This window comes from Lathyrus oleraceus, chromosome 6 (genome assembly GCF_024323335.1).
Source record: "Lathyrus oleraceus cultivar Zhongwan6 chromosome 6, CAAS_Psat_ZW6_1.0, whole genome shotgun sequence".
NCBI classification, from domain to species: Eukaryota; Viridiplantae; Streptophyta; class Magnoliopsida; order Fabales; family Fabaceae; genus Lathyrus; species Lathyrus oleraceus.
The window spans coordinates 338,840,193-338,854,844 of NC_066584.1; the positions used below are offsets into that span (position 1 = coordinate 338,840,193).

General features: G+C 34.4%; 1 protein-coding gene across 2 annotated transcripts; it reads left to right on the forward strand.

Annotated features, from left to right (window-relative positions):
* The first annotated feature begins 449 nt into the window (after positions 1–449).
* LOC127092060 (flap endonuclease 1) lies at positions 450–8,200 on the forward strand. Of its 2 annotated transcripts, XR_007792069.1 has the most exons (19): positions 450–618; positions 726–842; positions 961–1,019; positions 1,161–1,220; positions 1,332–1,385; positions 1,486–1,534; positions 1,637–1,684; positions 1,827–1,892; positions 1,974–2,024; positions 2,315–2,434; positions 2,516–2,600; positions 2,725–2,806; positions 3,308–3,422; positions 3,558–3,614; positions 3,710–3,756; positions 3,849–3,903; positions 4,539–4,727; positions 7,750–7,867; positions 7,973–8,200. XR_007792069.1 is itself a non-coding variant. In XM_051030843.1 (18 exons), the coding sequence occupies exons 1-17, from the start codon at positions 607–609 to the stop codon at positions 7,819–7,821; spliced, it is 1,149 nt and encodes a 382-aa protein (XP_050886800.1). In that variant the 5' UTR covers positions 451–606; the 3' UTR covers positions 7,822–7,867; positions 7,973–8,200. The 2 variants fall into 2 exon arrangements, 1 of the variants encoding a protein (XP_050886800.1); XM_051030843.1 differs by lacking the exon at positions 4,539–4,727 and having other exon boundaries at positions 451–618.
* The last annotated feature ends 6,452 nt before the right edge of the window (positions 8,201–14,652 follow it).

Genomic DNA, 14,652 nt, shown 5'->3' on the forward strand with positions numbered 1-14,652 from the left:
TTAATTTTGGACCTGCGAGGACATACTTATCGTCGATCTGAAAATCAAATTGAATACTCTCCTACTAAATCCAAAAAATCTGAGAGTTATCAAGCTCAAGTACCATTCATCCTTTATAGACAACGAATGGAACATACGATTCACCATGCTTGAACTTAAGACAAATGATGATTTGAAGGTGAAGCAAGTTACCTTTTACCATTACTCAACAAAAGGTCTGATTGAAGTGAATGCAACGATTCAAAGATTAAACGAAGATAATAAGAATTTATCACCGTTTTTACCTTACTTGTGTGTGAAAAAGATGCATCTGAAGATGTATCTCTAAACGTTGTGGACATTTTAGTTTTTCACGGTGGTGGATGAAAACCCCTAATGGTGGAAAGAGAAAAAAAAATAAGAGAATTGGGCTTGGAGATAGGTTCATTGTGTGTTTTGGGCCGTTAGAGATAGCATAGAATGGGCTAACAACTGGTCACCGTACGAAGTCGAAAACACCCTTACTCGAGATCGCGCGGGAAGAAGTTTATTTCCTCGCCCCTTTTTCTTTTTCTGCCGCTCACTCCATCCATTTCACTTTCTCTGCAAATTTTCACACACACAACAATGGGTATCAAGGTATTCTATTTTTCATCACCCATCCTCTAATCTCCTCTCAAATTTATCACCGTTAGTATTATATTACATTATTGAAATTTATTTTGTCAATGCCGATTGATTTCTAGGGTTTAACGAAGCTTTTAGCTGACAATGCCCCAGCATCCATGAAGGAGAACAAATTTGAAAGCTACTTTGGGCGCAAGATTGCTGTTGATGCCAGTATGAGCATTTACCAGTTTCTTGTAAGTAGCAAATCTAAAAAACACATGAAAGTTTCCATTTGTAACCATAATACTGAAAGGGGTTAAGCTATGATAGGTTATGTTAATGTGTATTATTGTTGTAATTGATTTGATGTAGATTGTTGTGGGAAGAAGTGGAGCTGAAATGCTTACTAATGAAGCTGGAGAAGTTACTAGGTTAGGACTAGTAGTAATTTAATTTAATCTCTTGGTGGATTTTTTTCTGTTAGATAAAATTAATAGAGTTTAGTTGTTTTTGTTTCATTTTGTTGTTAGGGTGATTGTTGTGTTAGTTAATTGATTTTTTGAATATTATAGTCATTTGCAAGGAATGTTTTCGCGGACAATCAGACTTCTAGAAGCCGGGATGAAGCCAGTGTAATATTTTCTTTGAAATTCTGTCTTTCCTTGAATAGAAAACCCTATGAGAATAAGTTATTTTAGAATCTGCACTGCGCCCTTGCTGACTTGTTCAATGCTTTTATCTAGATATGTTTTTGATGGGAAGCCACCTGAGATGAAGAATCAAGAGCTGAAAAAACGGTATTTTTAAGTGGATTTCTGTTATTTCTAGAGAATTCTAATTATAGATTACTATCAAAAGTTACTAAGTGATGTGTTTTCTTCTAAAACTTTGTTTTAGTCTCTCTAAGAGAGCTGAGGCTCAAGAGGGTTTGTCGGAAGCCATAGAGGTATGTGCAGTTTGTTGGCAACTTCTCTCTGGTTTTTGTACTTAGATTTCTTGTATTAAATCAAGATATTCATCTCTTGGCTGCTCTTTGTTGTCATTGCAGGCTGACAATAAGGAAGATATTGAAAAATTCAGTAAACGGACTGTGAAGGTGGGTGGCTGTTTCTAGACATTGTTTAATTGAGATCCTTTCTCTCTCTCTCTCTCTCTCTCTCTCTCTCTCTCTCCATATAATAGAATGAAGCAAGGTTCTGGTATATACTGTTAAGGATATATTTCTATTACTCTTGTAGGTGACAAAGCAACATAATGATGACTGCAAAAAACTTTTAAGACTCATGGGAGTGCCTGTTGTTGAGGTGATATTGCAATCTTAAATTACATAATTTATTGTACTATGTGTTAAGTTAACCATTTGGCTAAGGCTTCAAATTCTCCAGGCACCCTCAGAAGCAGAGGCTCAGTGTGCTGCTCTTTGCAAAGCTGGAAAGGCAAGTTCACATCTGCCGTGTGTCTCCTTCTTGAAATCTAAAATATGATATATTATTACTAAACTCTAATCATTTTTAAGTAGACTTCATGGAAATGAAAAGAAGATTAGATGATACTACAAATTCATACATCTTTTTATGAAGCCATTTAAATTTCAAATATGTTATTTCTTAAATATTTTTTTGCATTTGATAATTCTAAGTTTTGTTATTCCTTCAATCAAATTAATACTAGTTTCTTTGATATAAAGTTTATGCATAATTAATGTTGAATATTTTATATATTATAGGTGTATGCTGTGGCTTCTGAAGATATGGATTCCTTAACGTTTGGAGCTCCTAAATTTCTTCGCCATCTAATGGATCCTAGCTCAAAGAAGGTTCCAGTAATGGAATTTGACATTGCAAAGGTCCTTTTTCGTTAACTGCTTTCAGTATGTACGGGTTTCTCACTGTATGATCTGCTTATTTCTATATTTCTCATGTTTCAGATTTTGGAGGGGCTAGATCTGACCATGGACCAATTTATTGACTTGTGTATTCTTTCTGGATGTGACTACTGTGACAACATTCGAGGTATTTTGTCTCATTTTTATCCAAATGATGCTAGATTCAACTTCAATTTTATGATTGTGATATGATCGCTACACGTACACGTGTATAATATAAATAAATTCATAATAATCAATTTCTGCGATAGGTATTGGGGGCCTAACAGCGTTGAAGCTCATACGCCAACACGGCTCTATTGAAACCATACTGGAAAACCTAAGCAAAGAGAGGTTTTTTTCCCCATTTTGAATTTCACTGTTTTCAAGTGCATGCAATTTAAATTATCAAATGCATGTGATTTAAATTATCAAATGCACGATGAAAGCTTGTGACATATTACTTGTTTCTCTTTGTCATGTTTGCACTGCATCGCCAATCAGATATCTGGCCCGTATATTTGGATCTATAATGATGTGTTCACTTCTATGACACATTTTCAACAATTGTCTTGTAATGTTTCATACCATAGTCAATTTTTATTATTATATCAATTATGTTGGTGGAAATCATTAAGAATTTCGCTACACTTTCCAGTGATTAATATAATCTCTGTTGTCAATTGTTCTCGGAGAAGCCTAGTCAGCGTACAATCTCAATTTTATGCTTGCATAAAAACTCAATTTATGCCATCTAAATGCTTTCTTTTGAATGCAAGGTTCTTGATATTTAATGTGATGTTGATCTTTCAAGTTTCGTCTTACGAACTATTTACAGTGTGAGCAATGATTCAGGTACCAGATACCAGAGGATTGGCCATATCAGGAGGCTCGACAACTTTTTAAAGAACCATTGGTCTCAACTGATGATGAAGAACTTAATCTTAAGTGGTCTCCTCCAGATGAAGAAGTAATAACTAAATTGTTTGAGAACTTTAAATATTCTTTCAAATGCACAAGGATGTGCATACTGACACTATGTTTGTTCTATCTATATACAATGTCTTTGGCAAAATAACTAAGTTGCATGTTGCCTTTCTTACAGGGGTTAATAACATTTCTAGTAAATGAGAATGGGTTCAGCAGTGACAGGGTGACAAGGGTATGTAGCTAAATATGTTTTTAGAGTTGAGTTTCAATGGATTTTTGTTGTTTCTTCAGAAAACATTTTTGTTATGATTTATTTTTCAATGGTAGGCAATAGAGAAAATTAAAGCGGCAAAGAACAAGTCATCACAAGGCCGGTAAGTGATCAACTCATTGGACATTAGTGTTGGGCCTTTTTTTTCTTCTCGTTTTCTTGTCATTCCTAGCTTTTTGATTCTTGTGTTTCCAGATTGGAATCATTTTTTAAGCCAACTGCAAATCCATCTGTACCTATCAAACGGAAGGTATGTATCCACTACATCTATCACATGCAGTATTTGTTGACATTCAAAATTGTCGCAGAAGGTCTGGTGAATTTCTCACCAGAACATTTATGGTCAGACTTTGGTTCTGCTGCGGTTTAGTTTATTTTTGGGTTCCTATTTGTCTGCCTGAGCTAGATCACAAATTATTGTTTCCTTGCACAGTTTTCATATTGTTTCCTTGCCTAATTTTCATCCTCATACTGACGACTAAACCTCTTCCATTCCATGAAAAGTCGTGTTAACTTCAATTGCGTGAACAAATCTGATTGATTATACACATTCATATTTTTTATATGGGGTATTTTTTATTGGTTTCTTCCCTAAATGCATGACAAACATTGTTAGCTACTGAAAAATTTAAACAATTGAACACCCTGCTTTGTACGACAAGTGATACCATTATCCTATCATTCATTCACAAACTGGATTTGGAACTGTTCACTTTAGTCCCCTCCCCCCTTTTGTTCCTTGATTATATTAAATAGTAATAATGGGGGTGATTTTTCTTCCATGTCTGAAAAAAAATTGAGGTACAGGAAACAGGAATTTTTGCCAAATTTACTTGAAATATTAGAGCTGATATGCGAGCATAATTTTGCTACACTTAATGACAGGAAAGCAAATGCGTGCTTAGGTCTTTCAAACCAGCAATTGATCATAAGATGTCCTCTCTGCGGATTTCTAACTGGTCAAGGCCCATGGTTTTCGGCAAGTTGAGAATGCCGATCTATAATCTGGGTTCCGAGCTTTCTGTCCCATTGTCTAGAGGTGTCTGCTTTGGTGCCTGAAGCTGAATAGCACTGGTGAACCTCCAATGTCAATCTATGCTTATGCATAATCTGTCTTTTCGTAATCAAGATATATTTTTTCTACTAATTTAGCACGAGAAATTTTAAAATCTACATCAGGCCTTAAAGTGCTCGACTGCTCGCGCAATATCTTTTACTACTAGTATATATATATTTTAACTTTGAAATGTTGTTCCTCGCTCCACTTTTACTTCCTTTAGCGTAAGCGTATAGGCCTCTGGATCTATTTAATTACTGTTTTAAACTGTTAAGAAGTCTAGTTGGTTTTCATTTGCTGAAACAAATTTCATTGATTAGGTGGCGCTAAAAAAGGACAAGACTGAGATCTTTTTGTTAAATCTTTCTATCCTTTCTTCTGAGTCTTTGTTGAGGAGATATTAAATCCTCCTATGCATTTCTAATTCTGTTTTATTAATTTAATTCTCTATACATGATATTCAGATGACTATTTCTTTTTTCATGATGTATAATCAAATGAATATTGATTACAACTGATACTTCATTAGGCATATACAACTGGATGCTCTAATGTGCTATTAAAATTACAAGGCTCTCAGGAATAAACATATATAGAGAGAGAAACAAAATTTGCTCAGAAATAAAAGAATAAAGAAGAATGCTATAAAGGAATAAAATGCAATAAACAATGATAACTGAAAAAAGATTAATCCAATAAGCCTCAATCTCAAATTCCCTATTCAATCTGTACATAGTTCTCTCCCCAATTCCCTGCTGCAATGCCAACAGTCTGTTACATTCCTCTCTTAACACTTACTCTTCACTCATGGCAGCCATTCTCCTCCTTGCGTAACCAGCAAATTTCTATAATCTTTGTTCTTCTCTGGTATACGTAAGGTAAAACCCAATCACATAGCATATGTAGTGATGATCAATTGACATTCTGCTTGGGTTTGCTACTTTTAAGTATTGATTATGATTTTGGGTTGTCTAACTAGCAAAGCCCTCCTAAATAGACGGTGTCTTTCTTTAGACGAAGTTGTTGGGGTTGCAATGCACCGTTATTCGTAATTGTGCTGTTTTTATCTACTCTGGGCTTTTGAGATCAGTTATTAACTTATTACTGTTGTATGGAGGGTACGGGCTATAATAATGACAAAGAAGCATGCAAACTAATACAAAGAGTTGGCCTAAAATACTCTAAGATGAAATTAATCCTATGGTATGATCTAAGGTACTCTAAATTAATGTCTAGATATTATAAACTACTTTCATATCAATCTAACAAAGCTATTAATTGGAATGATTAGAATGAATTAGTTACATTGCAATAGCTTTCACTAAGCTATTTATTGTGTGATGTAACTGACTGAGTCAGTTGCACAATAAAATACATTTCTGCTGAGTCAGCACAATTAGTTTCAAGTTTATTATTTTGTTTTGCTTAGCAAAACAGTTGCACTCAGTTACTAATGTTGTTTACTCTAATATCTCCCCTTCAAAGAAACATGAGAGGGGATAGGGGCTCGGCAATAGATCAACATATGGTGTAAAGTTAGATTCTTGTTGATCACCTTTTCCCCTAGGAAAACATATCCAATTCCATATGCTTTGTCTTGCCATGCCACTGGATTGTGAGATAGTGCTACAGTGCTCAAGTTGTCACAATATAATAGGTGTTTAGAGCAACTGAGTTCTTTTAGGAGTGACTGCAACCAAAGCACCTCTGCTGCTTTCTGGACAGGGCTCCTATACTCAGTCTCAGTGCTTGATTTGGCAACTAAAGTTTGTTTCCTCGACCACCAGGCGACTAGGTTTGGTCTTAAGTAGATGCAAAATGTTGATTTTCTATTGTCTGGATCAGCTCTCCAGTCTGCATCAGAGACTATAGTGATAGATAGAGGCTTGAACAAAGGAGCAGGATTAAGTAGAAGGCCATGCTTAATCCTCTTGATTGCTGACCAATGGCTTTCTAGTAATGGTTGCATACTGCAAAGCGCCAACAATGGAGCTGTAGTAGGTCATATATTGAGATAGTTAGACCCAAGCTTGGATAACGTTAGGATAGCAACCATGGGAGCCAGCATCCCTTTGGTTTCACTCATGTCGGCATTGTTGAAAAGACCCTTGATGTATTTGGTCTGTGGAAGGAATAGGCTTCCATTTGAGAGATGGGTAACTTCAACCCCCAATGAATAGGCAAGGTTTCCTAACTGCTTGAGGGAGAACTGAGCATTTAGATTAGCGTTGAGATGCTGAATATGAGGCTCAGAGTTTCCAGTGACAAGGAAGGATCAATGGATTAGGTAGGGGCGATGTGTGTGAATAAGGAAGGATCACACATGCTGGAAACAAACCCAGAGCTATGAAGGGCAGCATTGAGTCTCCTAAACCAAGCCCTTGGTGCTTGTTAGAGGCCTTAAATGGCTTTATTGAGCTCACACACAAGTTGCTTATCAGCATTGACAAAGCAAGGTGGCTATTTCATGCACAAGTTACTATAAATACCCATTTGCACCCAATAGAACTCTTGTTTGCAGGATGTAAGCCTCCTCCATGTGTTGTTCTTTATAAGTTAATTGTGGAGGATGGATGACTTTGATACCATCTTGAGGTTATAGGGTTTTAGATTAAGAGGGGAGAGAAAATTTAAGAACTTTGAATTGAATTATTATAATGGTTTGATATTATGATTGATGATTCAATGCAATGCAAACACATTAAACACTACTACTTTAAATTAATACAATACTCAAAATCCTACCATGAGAAATAAATTATGACAATAACAAGATAAATATGAAAAGTAATATCCCGATATAGTCTAAGATACTTCTAAAAAAGAAACTACTCCTTTAAGGTAATCTAAGAATATCAATATTATCATGTCTTCTAACAAGAACCTTAATGAAGGAACAGCCTTTTCAAAATATCTGCTGATAGTTTAACTAAGCCAAAAAAAATACTTTTATGTCAAAGATAATGGAAAGAAATAAATGGTGCGTCATGTATTGGTTTTCTAGATCCATGGTTTGACACATATTCTTCTCTTATACAGGAAACACCAGGGAATGATGCTAAAGGGGCTAACAAGAAAACTAAGGCCAGTGGCGGTAAGAAGAAAAAATAGTTGGTTCTGTATCTTAAACTGGCAGAGTTATTTACATGTTGATCAGGTTAGTGTTCTGGATGTTTGTTTCTCACCAACTAATTTATGCGACTGATCCCTTTGCAATTTACTAACATCTATGACTCTACCTGTTTTTTTTGGTTGTTTGCAGTTGGAATGAAGGAGGATCTATTCGTATTAGTGATGCGAATTCTTCCAAGTTGTAAAATATTTATGTGAAATCGATTTGGGGAATTTGACTAATTTTTGTTATAGAATTCTAGTCTTTAATAGCTTAAGATACAGTGCTTCATTTGGTAGAGATTTCTTAGTTCTCCCCTTTTTTGGGTTAATTTGACTTGCATTTTCCCCCCTAATGCACTGCTTCACTATCTCACTATCTTTGTGTCTGAACTTTTGCACGCTTTCAATTGTAGTTGCAAGACTACTTAGAAATTTGGGTTGAAAATTAATTTTTGAGGTGGGGTCATGGAAACAATAAATGAGAAAATAAAACATATTTTCACAAAATAGAATAATGAAGATTGTATAGATAGTGTCTTTTAAGTTCTCAACCCTGTAAATTCAAGGAATAGCAACCCATTGACAAGAGTTCCTTTATACACTCTACAAGTGAAAACGAAATACAAACCAATGATGTAAAATGGACAAACTTCAAGGCAAGAAATATTAGCTGTAAGTAACTACTAGTAAGAATAAGCTTTAATGCACTCCTAGATGAATAACAAAGACAATTTTATTTTAGTTAGAATGACTTGAAAATGTTACTTGCATATAAACAAATTTTCATACGGATTATTTCACTTTTTTTTAGTAACAAGGCAAAATGTTCAACTATACAGCTACAATGCCAGAGAATTGAATTCATATACTTATCGTAATACATAAAATAATCATTATAAAACCTAGAGTAAATGATAATCCAAAAGATAACTAAGATACAATAACAAAGCATTTGTCTCTATTTAAAATATAATGGAAGACGCTCAAATGATTAACTTAACCAGCTGCCTCTTCACCCAATTTAACAACCCATCTGTAACACTCAAGAACTTTCTCTCTTAATTATTCAATATAATTTTGTATTATATATGCAAACCAGACCATAATATTTATTGCCTAATTAATCATTCAAATTTGTTTTAGTCACGGAAAATCTTTACAAAAAAATGAAAGTTATTATATAGCTACAGCAAGGAATCACTATATTACACGTAGCACATATATTTTGGAAAAATCATGGAAAAGTTAGGAGTTCAAATATTCATATTTTGAAATACACAGTTCAAACGTCAATTGATAGATTCTTTAACGCACATGAAATCTATCTACGTTTAAATGGTAATCAAATCAATAATAGATTTTAGACACATTATTTTTATCAAATGCAAAGGTAATCATTTTCGTCTAAATGCAAAAATAACGTGATTCTTAAACATTTATACCTTTTTCGTTCCATTCTACAATTTAGTATGTACTAATCTAATTTGAATTGTAAATTCGAGTATGCCTTTGGATTGTACGATACAAATAAGTTATAAACTCTTATAATGTAACTCATATCCAATAACATATTCAGTTGGAGTGTTAGCGTTTTGCATGGTAAATAATCATAAGCTGATCAGATTCTTTGAAGATCATAAATATGCAGAATGTCTAAAATCAGAAGATGCGGAAATTGTTCGTGAGATTACATATAATATGGTTTTTTCAAAAAAAATATTCCGATGACATTGAAGAAAATAAATTGCCACAATGCAACTATTATAAAACATATTCATAATTCACGACACAAAGTCAACCATAAGTCCAAGATTAGAAATGCAATATTTGATCAAATGTTTGATTAAAAATAAGTATGTGTTGATTTTTGGTTTAAATTTTGTCATATATTTTGTGAACCCACTCAAATTTTATTAATTTGTTTAACAATTATTCAATTGAGATGATGGATTCCCCTTATGAAATCAACAAATAGTGCCTTACTTGAGTTTATCAGTATCATTTATATTGAGATGACAATATCGGTATCATTTATATTGAGATGGCGTGTTCAATTGCATTTGTTTATATGATATATGAGAAGTAAGAAAGCATCATTTGAGTTTTAAATTGATTTGTTGAAAATTAAAAAATAAATATTCCAAGATAATTGTGGCTGACCGAGACAATATTTTGGTAAATGATGTTAACAAAAAATTTCACAACTCGCTTATTTTACTCCGTCGGTATCACATTTCATTAAAATGTGTGAGTAAAATGTAAGGTAGAAGTCAAAGTGAAAATTTTAAAATCTAAGAAAGAGAAAAATATCAAATCATTTGAAATATGTGAATTTGTAACCCTTGCATGCAAAACTATATTAGAGTCCAACTCAAAGTAAATTGTTAAAATATAAGAGATTAAAAGACATTTGAATAAACTATGTATTCAGTAGTACTACAAATACTCTATCATATATAAAGAGATTTACAGTTAATTACATGCTATTGTTGATATGATATATATATATATATATATATATATATATATATATATATATATATATATATATATATATATATATATATATATATATATATATATATATATATATATATATATATATATATATATTCCTCAAGTTTGAGCATATAAGACAAATGCACCAAGCTTGTCACATATATAATTAGTTCAGAGACTTCGTAGGAATTTTGTAAACACATATGTCAATTGATCATTAGAGTTGACAAAATTTGTAACGATGTCGCCTGATTCAATCTTCTTACTGACAAAGTGACAATCTATCTCAATATGTTTGGTCCTCATGGAAAACTGGATTTGAAACAATGTGCAATGCAACTTGATTATCATAAATAAGTTTCATTGGTCTTGCTTCTTCAATTTTAAGTTCCTTGAGCAACTACTTTAACCAAATGAATCTACATGTTGCTATTGTCATGACCTTATACTCTGCCTCGACGCTTGAGCTTGCAAGTACATTTTATTTTTTACTTTTCCAGGATATAAGGTTTCCTCAAACAAGTACACAATACCCAGAGGTGAGTCGTCTATCAATGGGTGACCCTGCCCAATCAACATCAGAGTATCCAACTATTTATGCATGCCCTTTATCTTCATGAGACTTTTTCCTATAACACATTTGATGTATCTAAGAATATGGATAACAACATCCATGTGTTACTGGCAAGGAGAATTTATGAATTGACTTACCATAATAACTACAAAAGAAATGTTCAGACGAGTGACCTGAGATAATTCAACTTTCCAACCAATTTCCTATACATTCCTGAGTAAAATAGAGGCTCCTCCTGATTGGATAGGAGTTAAACACTTGGATCCATAGGAGTATCTGCAGGTTTAGCGTTCAACAAACATGCTTCTTCCAAAATATCCATAGCATATTTTTGTTGAGAAACTGAATACCCAAAAAATAGCAGAGTTTACCAAGGTCTTTTATCTGAAATTGATTCAAGAGATATTGTTTCAAGAGGAGTATCCCCTGCTGATCACTACTAGTTATGACAATATAATCTAAGTACACAATAAAATAATACACCCTTGGGTTGAGTGATGATAAAATCCATAATGACTAGCTTCACTACAGACCATACCAAATTGTTGTACTACAATGCTGAATCTGCTAAATCAAGCTCTCAGAGATTGCTTAAGACCATAAAGAGACCCATGTAGCCTACAAACCATAGTTTATAACTCCCCTTGAGCAACAAGCCCAAGTGGTCGCTCCGTATATACTTCCTCTTCAAGATCACCATGTAAAAATCCATTTTTGATGTCAAGTTGATGAAGAGGCAAATGTCGAATGGCTGCAATGGCGAGAACAAGTCTAACTGATGCCATCTTGTCTACAAGCAAGAAAGTATCACTATAATCCAAACCATAAATCTAATTATATCTTTTGACTATCAAACGAGCTTTAAATCGACCAATCTTACCATCTAGACAAACCTTCGTTGTATAAAGCTTGCGACAACCTACCAAAGATTTCCCAAGGGAAAGAGGAACCAATTCCCACATACCATTGCTTTGAAGAGCACACATCTCATCATTCGTTTCTTTTGCCTCCACTCATGGTGAGATAACGTTTCACCTGGATTTTTAGGAATAGAAATCGAAGACAAAGAAGACAAGCAAGTATAATGCAAAAGGTAAATACGATGATAACATACATCAATATAATATGGAAAAGGATTCTTTGTTTGACGTATACCTTTTTGAAGGTCAATTGAAAGATCAAACTTAGGTTTCCGGATCGAATTCGGTGATGGCGGGGGTGTCGAAGGAGAGTCTGCAATGACCTCAAGGACATATATGACCTCAGGGATAGGTACGACAAGCGTTGGGTGATGACACTAGTATGTTTGAAGTGGTCGAGAAGTAAGGGATCAACCGTAGGAATATCTAGTGGGTTATGATCCATAGATTGATGGCGTATAATGGTAGACAGGACATTAATAACTTCTATAAGGGGTCTGAGAGTACTTTCCTGAAGGGGCTCCGGAGTTACGTGGTTGAACTCGAAATATGGAACAGACTCAAAGAAGGTAACATCGACCGACATGAGTTATCATTGTAGATTAGGTGAGTAACAATGATAACCTTTTTGGGATCAATTATAATCAAGAAAGACACACTTTAGTGATCAAGCTGATAGTTTATCAAGTCTAGAAGAGAGATTGTGTACAAAACATGTAGACCCGAAGAATCAGGGAGGAATTGGGTGGATGGGGGAATAGGAAAAAATAATTCAGTGAGGTATTTTATCGTTAAGGACAAATGAGGGCATATAGTTTATAAGGTAACAATCCGTTAGCACATCATCTCCCTAGAACCGACGTGGAACATTATCATGGAGAAGTAAGGTCTGAGTGGTTTCTACGAGATGTCTATTTTTATGTTCGGCTACCCCGTTTTATTGAGGTGTGTGTGTGTGGGGGGGGGGGGGGGGGGGGGGGGGAGATGTTTGTTGGAATATACCATTGTTGGAAATAAAAGTTTGAAATTGTTCAAAAATAGAAAATAATTAAGATATATTTTTCATTAAAAATAACCACGTGCAACATGAAAATCATCAATAAAGGTGACAAAATACATAGACTCAAGAGTAGAGACATTACGCGAGGCACCCTAAACATCAGAGTGAACTAAAGAAAAATGGGACAAAGCTCGTTTATATACTACGAGTGTGTTTCTCTAACAGACACAACTCACAATGTAAATTAGATAACTTTGATAAACTTGACACCAACTTTTGTAGTTTGGGAAGATCGAAATGACCTAACTGTGCATGGATAATGAGTGGAGAATCTTTGGCTGAACATGTCTTATATGACATTGAGAGGTAATAAAGTCCTTGAGACTCACATTCGACGATAATCGTCTGTTCCAAACTCCGATCCTGCAGGATAACATTATTGTTAGTGAATGTGATAATACAATCAAGAGAATGAGTTAAACAACTGACTGAGTAAATTAAATGGAAAATTAGGTGCATAGAGAACATAAGTAAAAGAGAGAAAAGGAAGAAATTGAAAAATACCAATTCCTTTGGATCAGGTTTGAGAACTATTGGCCTAAGTTATAGTAGGTAAGAAATCAGAGGTAGATATGGAAGAGAAAAGACTTTTATTACTGGTATTATAATCAAACACGCCAGAATCAAGGACCTAAGGTCCAAGAGAAAATGATTGAGAGAGGAAAACAAATGAATTATCAGTGTGTGCAATTGAAGCACTAGAATCTGAGTTATGATAGTTCTGATATCACCTGAGGAAATCATCGTGGTTGGGTGTAAAACTTTGATGAGTATCCATGAGTATCTGAAGAGAGAAAATATCACGCGAACCAGGTGAAAAAGGTATTGTTTAAACTGTATCACATTTTTCCGTGAGTGAAAAATAAAATCTAAGAACATATTTGGAACAAGTGCAAGAAGGCATGTGGTGTAACACCCCGATAAAAATAAGATAATTATTTAATTTAAGTTAATATTATATTTATTAATTTAATTAAATAATTGGAATTTTTGGATTATTATTATTATTATTATTATTGGAATAATAATTATTGGAAAATATATAAGTTGGAAATAAGAAAAGAGTTTCATTTTTTTGGTAAAGAGGGTTTTACGTGAAAAGCAGAGAAGCGGCTGAAAAGAGGGAAAGGGCAAAGAGACAGAGCAAGAGGAAGAAGGGTTGAAGAACGGAAAAGCTTGAAGCTTAAAGATTCGCCGGATTAACTCAGGTAAGGGGGGTTTATCGTCGTTTAATGGATATTATGGGATAACATGTAGTGGGTAGTGATAAACCATTGATTTTAACTCCGATTAGAATGATGCATGCCGAAAATTTGTGAAAATATTGGATGAACGAAATATGGGTTTAATTGGAGAAATTCGTAGGAATTAGATGTAATAATGTTAGCAATTGTGAAATCGAATAAGGTATGATTCGTGTTAGATGATAGGAACGATTAATGTGAAAATTTGGATCGTAGGAGGTTGGAATTGGGAGATCTCGTAGCAGAGAAAACCATAGCAGATCTGGAAATCTGGTTTCTGGTCATACGCGTATGGCACTAGGCAATACGCGTATGAGATGGTCTGGTACGCGTATGGCACTAGGCAATACGCGTATGGATGAGGAAGATGATGTTTTGAACGTGGTTTGGTCTCTGTTGGTACGCGTATGGGGAAGTGGTACGCGTAGCATACGCGTATGAGATGGTGTTACGCGTATGGGATTTGGTCAGGAGATGGGCCATACGCGTATGGGACTAGGCAATACGCGTATGGGCAGGATTGTGATTTTT

Bases quoted from the DNA above. Each gene is read 5' to 3' on its own strand.
- LOC127092060 (XM_051030843.1), top strand. The intron at 1,221-1,331 runs GTAATATTTTCT...GCTTTTATCTAG, and splicing joins GAAGCCGGGATGAAGCCAGT to ATATGTTTTTGATGGGAAGC. The intron at 1,535-1,636 runs GTATGTGCAGTT...TTGTCATTGCAG, and splicing joins GTTTGTCGGAAGCCATAGAG to GCTGACAATAAGGAAGATAT.